Below are 13,940 nucleotides of genomic sequence, written 5' to 3'. Positions count from 1 at the left end.
TATCATTTATACTATTTTTACTTTAAAACAATACAATTATTAGTCTTGATATTTTATTATAATTGAATTCTTTTCAATTACTTTAATATTATAAAAATACACTTACTTTTAAATAAATTTTAAATTAAAATTAAAATAATATTAAAATTAAGAGAACATAATTAAACTAAATATACATGAATATTAAGTTTTTTTACATTTTATTACTATAAATTTAAGATTAAAAATATGTTTTAAGACCTAGAAGAAATTAAAAAAAAAACAAAATTACTTAAAAAGATGGAAATATATATTTGAAAAGCTTATAATTGATGTTTCGTAGTAATAAAAATTAATTTTTTACAGTGATTTGTATCAGTTTCTATATGAATAATTTTATTGAAAATTTATTAAAAATTCTCACTACTTTCTTTACAGTAGTAAAGAACTGTATACATTTTATTTGTGTTTAATTAAATTTTGATAATAAGATATATTGAATTTATTATTTTATAATAAAATATATAATATATGTAGATATAATAAGTTCTGTGATTTTTAACAACTACTTAATTTATTATAAGAGTAATAGAATCAACCTTTAATTATCTGTAATTTAAGTAGTACTGTAAGGTCAATTTAAAAAATAATCAATTCAAATGTTTTTAAATTAAAACTTAGTAAATACATAATTATAATTGTATATTGTATAATGCATTTTAAATTTACCATATAAAATTAATGTTATAAATGAAACAATAAAATTCAAGTAAACATTGAATATAGGCCATCCAAAACGTAATATCATTTTATTAAGTTAATTTATTTTTATTAATTTTAATATATTAATATAACATTTATATTTTTTTATTTAATAGTTTTGTAATATATTTCGAATACATTAATTCGTTCCACATGGGTCTATGTAGACGTGCAAATATAAGTTTATATTAATATATGTGTATATATATATATATATATATATAATTATAATTATAATTATAATATATTAAATCAAATTAACTCTCTGTGTAAATAATATTAATTACTATGTACATATTCCAAAAACCAACTATTATATTATTTGGAACTGGCAAGAATATTTGTGGATAGAACTAGAGTATTGCAAGTGACAATCAGCACTGTGTTCCAACAATAATAAATTTATCCTTTAATTTAACTAGGTCAATATTTCTATAACACAAAATAAATTTTAATGATAAATCTTGAAAAGTACGAGTAATGAAATTTAATTTTAATTTTGTTTTCCACATTTTCTTAATTATTTTTATTGCACCTTCAACTGAATAATATTTTGATTCTCATTTATTAATTCAGTTCATCAGTAAGTATTTATATGCTAATATCTTTTGTTCTCTTTATTTTTTATTTTATTTAATTGGTTCATTTTTCTGATTGTATATATCACGGCTGTACCTTGTGTTGTGAATAGGGACAAAAAATCCTGTAGCACGCTGTTGTTGCTAATAGTTTGGCGCATCTCCACAAAGCCTGAGCCTGAGTTATAATCTGAGTTAGTGATAAACTTTCTATGAAAGGTAGTAAAGTTGTAGACGGAATGATAAATATGCAGCTCGTTTAGATTTGGAATGCATGCATTAATTATATTAACATGTAATATGCTATTTGCGAGTACCGCCCCCTACATAACTGAGAACGGTATAAAAAATATCATTCTTCCAACTCGTCAATGCGACTTTTTACTGCCATTTCAACCACCTCCAAACTTGGGTAATCCAACTCCTTGACGAGACACAATACAGCTGATAGAATGTTCGAATTCTGCAACATCGACAAAACGGAATATTAAATAGACTTTATCATTAGAACTTTTAACTTTACTTAATATATAGTCTTTACTAATAAAATATTCAAACGTATTATTATTTTTGTAATGTGTAGATGTATTTATTATTCATTTTCGTACCTTCATTATCATTTAGAAACATATTAAAAAATGATTTCAAATTTTTATTTACGGATGTATCGTAAAAACGTTTTTTGTATTCATTGTGAAGCTTCGAAGTTAAAAATATATAATATTCAAGACAGCTTATAAGACCATTATTTATTTTTATTTTAACTAAATTTTTATAAGTATTACACAGGTGAAAATAAAAGTAAAGGGACCTAAAGTAATTTTTTCTTTTTTTAATTAATATATTAATAAAAATACTTATTAAAATCGTAATTGAATTTAGTTTTTGTTACAGTATTAAAAATAAGAAATAGTTAATATATTTGCAAAATAACTTAATTAATTTTTGGCGGGTGCATCGTGATCACCACTATCTCTAAAGTAACGTTCTTATTAGTGACTATTATGACCTTCCTATATCTATCACCTCTTTTAAAAACTTATAAATCATACAATTTATGATTATATGGTAGTGTATAATGTTATTACTGACACTGTCTTTTGTACTTCATTAATATTCTGTTCAATGTCTCCTCAAACTCAACTCTAATCGATGCCTGTCCAGGCACGTTAATGCGTTCTACAAATATATAAATTAATTAAAGTTCAGAAATGTTTTTCATTTTTAAATTTATTATGAGCTGTTCTGTTTTGAAGTTTATAATTAAGGTGTTTTATATTTTAGATTTGTTAAACTTTTTTGTACGTAGTATATTCAAGTGTTTCTGACTTATATAACCCTCTCTTTGAACTTGAAATACCTTGATGTGATTTCATATCACAATGTTTAAAAGAACACAACTAACATCATTGCTCATTTATAAACAAATTTTATAAAAAAATTACATATAATTTTTTTTTCGAACATTACTATTTTTATTTGAATAATTCTAATTTAACGCAAGATTTTTGGAAGTTGATACGTGCTTTATATTTTGACACGCTGATAAATTTTAAAGTATATAATTGACTCCACAATCTTACTCTTCCTTTATGTTTTATTTCGTATTTATTAATTTTTTCTATATAGTAATGTTATTTTATTCCATTTTTACCAATTTTTAAAGTGACATATCAATGTTGCTGATTTGGCAGCATTATTTTTTATGCCATTTATAACACATGTTTACTGCTATTTATCTCTTTTATTTTGCAACATTGTTCACCTTTTCTTAATATATCACTTTACTAAGAATATTTGATATATGAATAATTTCCACTAATTTTGGATCTCTACAAACCCGATATTATTTATTTTGCCTGAACACCGTAATAAGAGTTCCTCACATGAAAATCAATATTTAAATCATTTTAATTATGATTCAATTATTTTTATAAATATCTTTGTTATTATTTTCATATACTTTGAAATATTAATATTTGAAATAACTAAATATTATTTTATTAATAGCTAATTAAATATGAATATAGTTATTACTATTCTGATCATTTATATTTGGTCAGACTATAAGTGTATTAAATATAATTCCGAATGTTATTAACATAAAGAAATAAAAAATAAAGAAATTAATTTTAACTTATTCATTTATTATATATTATTAATTTATTTTAATTTAATAATTATAAGTAAATTATCTTTTGCATTCCTGTACCGAAATAAATGCAAGAAAAAACTAAAATTTTGTAAGAAAATTAGATATGGTACAATTTAGAAAAAATATTTACACTGCAGCTTTCTTTTAAATTAAAATTAATTGACTTTTATAATAAAAATATTATTTTAAAAATTTCTTTCATAATTCTCTAGTTTCTCAATTTTTGAAGACTTTAACCAGGTAAGGAAAACGGGAACTAAAGGATTAAGAATAATACTAGATAGCGAAGAAAACATTAAAAATTACTTATTTATTAAACTAATACAAAATGAGTAGTAACAGTGGTTAATATAATAAGGTAGATAGGAATTACAAAAATGAAGTTACAAATTTTACACGCAAGCTGCAGATACTGGATACAGTTTTAATACACATTTTAAAAACTAAAATATAAACGTTACATAAGGCTAAATATAAAAGAAATATTCCAAATTCAAAGCATCATGAAAAAATGAATACTTTTCTAATCACCGTACGAATCAATTCATTCTTTTTATTTTTGTACCTCTCTATTTACATAATTTATTTCTCAAAATACCATTATTAATTATAAAATCCATACATACGGAATAATAACATATAGCACCAATATAAAATATTATATTTACTACAATATTTAATTTATTATCATTATGCATCATATGAATAAGTATTGTTTGTGGTGGAGCCCGTGAAAGAACTGTAACAAGTAAATTTATTCGTTAAATACAGTTATGCAAATATTAATACTATAAATTAATAATTTATAATACTTACGTATTTATACATGCATTTAGGATGGCAATGTCAAAAACTTCATAATAAATAAACAATTCGTATTTTACTATGGATCACTATTGTATCACCGTGCAACTTAGAATATTATAACTTTAATGATATTATTTTATATATTTTATTTTTATCAAGATTTATGTCAATAATATAATCTACAAGCTAGTACCTTAGTATTATATTATTATATTGTTAAATATATATATATATATATATATATATATATATATCTATTATTTTTTTAATTACTTTTTATGTGTTAATATTTAACATCTCTTATAATAGTGGTTTCAAAAGTTTTCAAAAAGAAAATATTCTTGCGAAAGAAATTCGACTTATTGCCAGTATTCAACAAATGTACACAAAATTTGTTATTTATAGTATATTTTAATGTAATAACAAAATCCGTACATTGGTAAAAGAATTTCACATAAGTGAGTGCAAGATAATAGTCATGGTTTTAAAACAAGATTAAATTAGTTATAATTTCTCCATCCTGTATTAGAATAGATTTATTACATTTCTGAATAATTGTCCCTGTTATTAGGCATAAAGGTTCAATGTCCAAACCAAGTTTCGAGAAATAATTCATGTGTGACTAAATTATTAATTGCATTTTGTGATGGAGAAGTTCGATGTTTTTATGTTCATAATGCGTTCGATCGAGAAGTAAGGATGTTAGATCAAACTTAATTATACATAAGACTTTTTTATAATATTTCATTTATTTTACATTATACATTATCTATTTTTAATAAGTATGCCCAATTTAGAATTGTATTACACTCTATTGTCATAAAATGCGTGTATGTGTGTATATCACGAGACTAGTAATGTGTGTATTTATGCTATGTTAGACTCGCTACAAAGCACCCATTTCTTTACATTATTTATTACTATCTCAATATATTCTATAACGCGAACATTATTTCTTTCTTCACAACGAATTATCTCATTTTCTCTCTTTGCGCAAGCGATATTCTTCTTTTAAGTTTCATACTCAATGTTATGACTCCGCATTTCATTATAATTATATCACTGCAAAGATATTTGTGAAGCTTTAAAAGAGGCGAGTATTAAAGGAGCAGTAACCAATCTCTTCATTAGTTAAGCTAGTGGATCTCTTATTCAGCATTCTATTTTTAATTTTGACTTAGTCTCATTTATAAGAGTTTGAAATTTACTGAGTCCTGATGTAACACTCACCTACGATTAACATATGAATAGTAATAATATACAATCCATGATTACAAGCAAAATAGCTACACTTTATAAGCAATTTCAGATTATAATCAGTCGGCTAATTATAAATCAGACACATGCACATACTATATAGTAACATACTGGATAATATATAGCCACACCTAGTAACCTCAGGTTTTAAAAATTATCTATCATTTAATGATGCATATAGATATTAAAAATGCAAAGAAACTCTAAAAACAAATAATTGTTAAAAATATTTATTTATTTTGTAGATGATTGCTCAACATCCCTTACTAAATAAAGTAATTGTATTAAAAAAATCCATGCTGTTACACAAATTATTAGAAATCCATGTTGGCATCTTTGAAACTAATATTGTACTCGATTAGTGGACTTGATAGCAGTGGTTAGGTATGTAGCATTGTACTATATATGTTAAGGTAATTAATCGAAAATGTTTTCGATATTTTTTGAATTTTTAAAAATAAATATTGAAACAACGTATAAAAAATATACATAGTATTCATCTATTAGTTTATAACTCTATTCACAAAAATTAATTTAGCTCCAATGTATTAATGTCGCCAAAAGCAGTATATTCATTCATTGCACGTAGCTTTTAAGTTCTTGTACGTACTTTCATCCTAAGCCTATAAAATTGCTTCTATTTAAGCAATTAGTATAGTTTTTGTTCTTGGTTAACTAAACTGAAGAAACCAGACTTAGCCTTTAAAACTATTTTCTGTCTTTTGAGCAAGTAACTGATAGTTGGTTTAATTATATTCACATGAGATGTAATTTTGCTTTATCCTTTTATTATTTTTCATATTTTATCAAGTACTTCAGAAACATACATAAAAATAATTCAATTATTATGTTAATTAATCTATACAATTTGTGCCATCGCACAATCATTGTTGGTGAAATAGTAACACAAGTCACGCGTTTCACACATGCATATAAATTTATTTACACATGCTATTTTGTAGTGCAAAATTATGATGGTAAACTATTAGGATGAAATTTACATTTATTTACACTTCTTATATCTTATAAACTAGTCTTGCATATAATTGCACTCACTATTAACTTTTACGATGGTATCTTTTTTTCTCTTTTTAGTTTAGTTTTGAGCAATTTTAGGTTTATTTTATTGTCATGTAAGAACAATATTTTTATTTATATTTAACTTACTTATTTTTACTAATATTTAATACATTTTTTATGTCTTTTCTAACAATCAATGTTCTTATGAATTACACTATTTCTTCAAATTCATTATTAATAATTATTCTCATCGAGGTATAGAAATTATTATTATTACATATAATAAATTTAAATGTATTTATGCATTTTTAATTAATTCCATTGGGTCACAGTATAAAAACTTTTAATAATAATTTTATTTTTTATTTATTATTAAAATACATAAAATAAAATGTAATCTGTTGTATATATAAATTGTACTCACATTATAAGAATATATTATTTTGTTTTTAGTATTATTTTTCTATTACCCATTTATATTAAATGCAATTAAATGCATAAATTTGGAAAAAAATTATATATATAAATTTGAACACTATATAATATATGTTTCTTTATAACTGCAAAAATTTGTTTACATTCAAGTGTTCTTTCAGTTTGATATTCTATTTAAAAATAATGAAATATGATCTAACTATCTCTGAAATGCTTAAAAAAATAAAATATCTTAAAAATCATTTTTAGTTTAGATATTTCTAATTGAACTTATAATTCTTTGAGTTAAACGAGTTAAACTATTTTAGAAACTTCAAAATAAATCTAATTTATCAATTTTCGTTATTAAAATATTGTAATAAATAGCTATTTTCAGCTACAATTAACACAATATGTATCTTAATTTACTATTATAAATGATTAATGCATAAAATATTTGTATTAAAATTGAAATATTTTAATAGTATAATTTACATATATATATTATCGACTGAAATATGGAAATGTTCTAAACAATAAATTACTCTACTTAAAATAAATAAATATATAATTTGTTCATAGCAGTGGATACAATTATAAAAAAAAGAATTGTTAATTTTACGTAATATAGATTAGTTGTAGCAAACTTACCCTTGTTACTGGTCTTTTTTGAAACTGAAATTGTGATCTGCGTTTATGTTTCTCAATGCACCTTGTCCAATCAGAAGTTTGATTAAGATCTTCCTTTTCAATAAATATGATCAATTATTGACAAAATTTATTATATTATATTATATTAATTAAAAAAATATATTACTAAATATCTTTATTGATTTTAATAATTAATTAAACAAATATTGTATTTAATATCTAAAAAAAACAAACTTTTATAATTAAAAATATGAAACTTCTATCTATTTATCATTCATTACTTACTTGTAACAAATTAAGTGACTGAAAATTTAATTAAAATTGGATTTTTATTTTTATTAAAAAAATTAGATTTGAGATCTATATGTATGTAAAATTAAAGTATATTTCATATTTTTTAGTACTTCTTTAAACTTTTAAAATAACTTTTAAAAATAATATTTTATTTCGTATCCTATTATATTATAATCATATTTTTATAAAGTTATACATTATTTTAAAATCATTAAATAATCTTACTCTATCTATATTTTGATTTATTACTTCTCTCTTTGATTGTTCTGACATTGATCTTTGAGAATCATCATATTCAATTCCCCTTTCATCATTATATTCTAGTAGCGGATTATGTGTGCGTGGTGAAATTGGTGTATACATTCTTTGATTTAAATTATCATAATCACCATTATGTCGTAAGGCTGTTTTATCATTAGAATTCTAAAATATTCAAAAATTAATTTATGTAACTATAAAAAAAGAATAAAAATGTTATGAATAAGAAAATTGTGATCAAAATAATTTAAATATGTATTGAATATATATTATGTTATATAAATTTCAAACCCAATTAAGTTATTTATTTATTTTAACCCAGTATAATAACCATAGATGCCGATCCAGTACTTTTTATTAACTGCATGACATTTACATTTCCCTCTCCCAGAAATCATCACCTTACCGATGAGAGGCAAACGTAGTTATGGATAATGCATGTGTAGATCATTGAAATTTGTTATTGTGCCATTAACATCCCATCAAATTGGAAGAACCGATGCCAGTGAAACAAACTGCATTGATCCGGATATAGAATATTCACAATTTGTAGCATCAGACCCATCATTAAACATTATTTTCCACATATTCTTTGTATATTATTTCATTTTTTCAGCTCCCAATTCATCGTTTTGAACGACCCTTATACCAGTGTTAATAAATAGGTTATTCAATAGCTTTTATCTATTAAATTTAAAAAAAAATCAAGAGCCACAATGAATTCTGAATAATTAGTGATCAAAAAATTATTTAGTATGTCCATTTCACCATTAATATTAAAGGAAATAAATACAAATACAAAAATTTATGAAAAATAAGAAAAATTGTTGTTAAATCATAAATATTAAGGGCTTACTATTAAAGGATAAATATTAAAGGGATTTCATGTTACATTTTAAGCACTAATGACATATAAATGGTACAAAAATTATGAATGTTTAAATATTTAACTGTAAATAAAATGTACACACCTCATATGAATAACGAGTATTAAAAGGATACTGACGGTGGTGAACAGATGATGTATTATAATTTGCATTCCTTTTATCAGTCTCTTGGTAACTATCTAAAGCATTAGTGTTTTGGTAACTTCTCTAAATAAGAAATTAATCTATATTATTTATAAATAAATAAATATATATATATATATATATATAGATAAAAATTACCTGTTCATCTGATGAACTGTAATTCTGACTTTGATCAATATCTTGTTCTTCAAAGTACTTGGTCATGGAGAGCTATTATTAAAAAGCACTTATTGTGATAGCAGAGATTTTAGATAAAAAATATAATTACGTCTATTTATATATTTATATTAATTTTTTAATTTCAAGCTATTCAAGCAATAAATTAAAACAATTAATGAATATAAATTCATATTTTAAAATAAAGATAAATATTATAGTTTTATACTTTACTTTCTAGTTATTTATACATTTAATTATTCCTATAAATTTAAGTACATAGAGCGAAAAAAAAATTATTTTATTTTTGTATCAAAGCTTTCTATTTTATATACATATATACATACGTTTTGTTACATAGTTTTTAAAAGAAACTCTTAGTATTTAATTTTTTATTTTGCCTTGACAATTGTTTTCTAAACAATTTTATAATTTTTTACTTCTTTTAATAGTTCGTGTTAAATAAGTCGTAATTTTTTTATATATATAAATATTTTAAAAATTATAAATTTCACATAATAGGAATATAATACATGTTTTATAAACTTGTATAAAAAAGAAAATTAAATATACTACATTATATATTTAAAAATGTGTAAAGTTAATATTTTCTATTTTTATCTATTTAGGATAAAATAAATAAATTGAAAACACACTACAAATAAAATACAAATATTTACAATGTATATACATAAATATATATCTATAGTTAAACATTCATCTGGTTTGAATTAAATTAGTAGAAGATAATAAAACACGGTGTAATAATATTATTGTAAGTTTATATAAATAAATTAAATTGTCTATATAAAAATTATAAAAGCACTAACTTCACTTTATAAAAAATCTTTTAAATAAATTTTATAAATAGATGAAACTTTATTTTCATTAAAATAATTGACATAAAAATTTATTAGTGTTAGAAATATACAAAAATTATTGACAAACTTAACAAATTATTACCTACATTTTTTACAATTTAATTATATTTGTATTTTATATAAATATAAAAATACAATACAATTATAACTTAACAAATTAATACCTACAATATATTTATATTAATCACTTCCAAATAATATTAATGGAAACATTAAATATAGTAAATATATTATATTGGTATTTATATTGAAATTAATAAATAAATAAATTAATAAATTAATACGATAAATTATGCCAACTGAATATTATATATTGTTATGTAAGAAATTAAATAACATAATATATTTTTAAAGTAATATTTAAATAGTTAATAAAGAATTGTAAAGCAAATATTTATAATTAAAAATATTTTTAAAATATAAAAATTGCTTCAAAAACTAATACAAGAATATTTTCAGCTTTATATTTTGAAATTTAATATTTTAAATATATAATTTAAATATATAATTTTACTAATAACTTTCAATATTTAATTCAGATCTTCTTTTAGTAGAAGTAATAGAAAGTAAACAAATAACTAGCATATTTAATATTTATAGCAAAATTCATAAAAATTTACTACATATTTAACAATTTAACGTACTTCTGGAGTACCACAAGGAGATGATGGTAAAGATGATTCAGCATGAATCAAGTTTAATGGATGAATTAAAGATCTTCCTCTGACCATTGCTGTTTGTACTTCTTCTGGAGTTACTATTTTATCATCTAATTTTTCTAAATGAGGTAATGTTTTAATTATTGATAAACGATATCTACAAAATAAAAGATAAATAAATAATGTATTATAAAGTTGTAAAATTATTAAAATTTAATAATTATTCTTAACCCATCAATTTCTGCACAAGGATTTTCTCCAAGCCATAAATTTCTTAGCTTTGAAAGTGCTTGAAGATAACAAACCTCATTAAGATCTCTAATGTTATTTTTTCTTACAAACAAATCTTTAAGATCAACACAATTTTGAAAATCTTTAAGACTGCTGATATTGTTTACACTAAAATATATTATAAATATAATTAAAACAATAGTAAATAATTTTTAATTAAAAAAAATACTAATGAAAGTAAATTTTAAATTTTAGTTATAAATTTTTTTTAATTTTATAATCCATGTCTCTAATACATGAGAGTATTTGTATATTCATACAATATATTTATATATTTAATATTTACTTATGAATGTTAATTTGTCTTAACAAATTATATTTTTCTTAAGTAAAATACATATAAGAGTTATAAAAAAAAAAAGTTAAATATAAATATGTATACAGAAATGGATATATTTTATCAATATCAGTTTATATTTTATATGTATTGATCATTTAATATTTTATTCAAAATTTCATTAACATTAAAAATTAAACAAGAGACTTAAATAATACATGAGTAAAAGGATGTGATACACTTTATTATTTAGAAAAATAAATAAAATTATTCCCTAGTTTATTATTTATATTTATTGCTATATATAAAATTATATATATGCAGTATTAAATATAGTTATTTTCTCTATAATTACCTTAGTGACAATATTTCAACATTTCTCATTTTACGTAAAATGCTTACATCCGTTAATTCAGTACCCCTGGACAAAGCAAAATAAGTCCATTAATAATCCTCAATAATTATAAAAAATATATAATAATGATGAATTTCATACGCAATAAAACAATAGAAACTAATGTATTTTCTATTTTTATAAAGAACTTACCAACAATTAAGTTTTTTGACAGCTGTACAGTCGGACATACGTGTCCGAGCGGCAACCATTTCTTCGGTTAACCTGACCATTATTTCCAATTAATTTTTTCAGAAGCGTTGTTATAACAAATATAAGTAATAGCATTAATTCTTTAATCTTTGATCCTAACACTTACTTTGCAGCTTCAAAAATAATAAAAACATTAAAAAAAGATCAAAAAACGTTATAGAATCAGCATATAATCTGTCGTATTTTCACGAAAAATTTTGTTGTTGCTGTAGCAACATTTCTTAATCATGGTATTCTAAACAAACTAATTCTGATAATGGACATACGAAAAAATTGAACAATCTTACATGAATGTAGTATCAAAACTATAATTTGTTACAATACGAAAAAATCGAATAATTTGACACTGATAACTAAAAATTACAAGGTTATAAATCTGAACTTATTATAAAGCGTGTAGCGTTCCAAGTGTCTCAAATTTTCTCCTCTCGTACAAAAATAGACAAAATACAATAAGCTTCTGCTCAATTTTCTCAATATTGATTCTTGGCTTTATAATACCCGTTACATTCTTAAATACAGAACTGTAAATACTTACTCTCCTAACCAATCTCTAAGCGATAACTATCAAGTTACAGTTTCTATATGTAAATACGTATTGTTTACCTTTACAATATACATCTATTAATACATTACCTACAGAGAAAAGAGGCAACCTTGTACATTATTCTTTGTTGTTATTCATATTATGTAAATTTTTTGGTAAATGTAGGTAAAAAAGCAAAGTAAACGTATTGTTTTATGAATTTAAAACAGATAATGAAAGACTAAGGACGCAAGGGACGAAGAAAATTGTTTAATAACTTATTTAGTTATTGAAATTCTAAAAACTTAAAAAATACATATATGCCTATATGTGGAAAGTTAACTGTTAAAAACTTCTTTACTTTTATTCACAATTTTTTAAACAATGAAATAAATTTTTTATGTTTTATTTAATTTAAAGCGATATCTGTTTTTTATCGTTTGCAATCACATTTTAAATTATTGTTCTGTATATTTTTAATAATATCAATAAAGATTGTTATCTAACCCACATACAGCGATATATGTTTATTCAACAATTTTGTATTTCTTTTCAGAAATTGTAAAATAATTCTCCAAGTTCAGCCATACAAAGGAAATAAAATTGTAGTTTATTCAATATTTTTTCTATTTACACATGATAGAAATATTATTTTCTATTTGACTCTTACATTCCTATTTTATATTACATACAATGCTTAATTTACACTGAATTTTATTCTGATTTTGCAATTCTTAGTGCCTTATTTTTAAATAATTGCGAGTGATCATATGCATTTCAAAAGCAGTATATTTTACACTTATTTTTAATACTTAGATTTTTCAGTTATTTAATTTTAATTTTCCTCATTATATCACAGATATCTGTGATATACTTGTACATGGATTTTTTAATTGAAAGCGACTTATTTACTTATAATCTTTGATTAGTATAATTATTTCAATAAAAAAAAAACTTTTAAATAGTTAATTGGAAATTTGTTAGGTTTGATAATTTAGTTTTAATTTTTACACTTAAATCTTTGTATTAATTATTTATGCTTTATTTCTTTCTAAAATTTGTCTGCATAAATTATTAATATTTTTGATAAATGAATATGGTTTTGTATATATGCACGTGTATGGGATGTTCGTATGTGTAAGTAGGTACTATATTAATATAAGTACGTGGAGATGAACGAAAGTATAGATAATTAATTATATATATATATATATATATATATATATGGAACGAAGAAATAGTCAACTTTCAAATGCGTGTATTAAGGGAGGAGCACTCGAAATTCAACTATAACACGATGTTTAAATAAGATAGTATGATTATTGTTATTATATTGT

General features: G+C 21.9%; 1 protein-coding gene across 3 annotated transcripts; it reads right to left on the bottom strand.

The window, feature by feature from the left end:
- Positions 1-1,252: 1,252 nt before the first annotated feature.
- LOC105366526 (protein C21orf2 homolog) lies at positions 1,253-12,163 on the bottom strand. Of its 3 annotated transcripts, none has more exons than XM_011504999.1 (9): positions 12,018-12,163; positions 11,826-11,891; positions 11,134-11,301; positions 10,888-11,059; positions 9,345-9,416; positions 9,147-9,269; positions 8,143-8,340; positions 7,624-7,716; positions 1,253-1,782 (listed from the first exon to the last, which is right to left on the bottom strand). In XM_011504999.1, the coding sequence occupies exons 1-9, from the start codon at positions 12,095-12,097 to the stop codon at positions 1,672-1,674; spliced, it is 1,083 nt and encodes a 360-aa protein (XP_011503301.1). In that variant the 5' UTR covers positions 12,098-12,163; the 3' UTR covers positions 1,253-1,671. The 3 variants fall into 3 exon arrangements, with proteins under 3 accessions (XP_011503301.1, XP_011503303.1, XP_011503302.1); XM_011505000.1 differs by having other exon boundaries at positions 1,705-1,782; positions 7,624-7,712; XM_011505001.1 differs by lacking the exon at positions 11,134-11,301.
- Positions 12,164-13,940: the final 1,777 nt, after the last annotated feature.

Source organism: Ceratosolen solmsi, unplaced genomic scaffold (genome assembly GCF_000503995.2).
Source record: "Ceratosolen solmsi marchali unplaced genomic scaffold, CerSol_1.0 scaffold49, whole genome shotgun sequence".
Classification (NCBI taxonomy): Eukaryota; Metazoa; Arthropoda; class Insecta; order Hymenoptera; family Agaonidae; genus Ceratosolen; species Ceratosolen solmsi.
The sequence above is the reverse complement of the archived record's forward strand: the minus strand, read 5'-3'. Positions and strand labels throughout refer to the sequence as shown.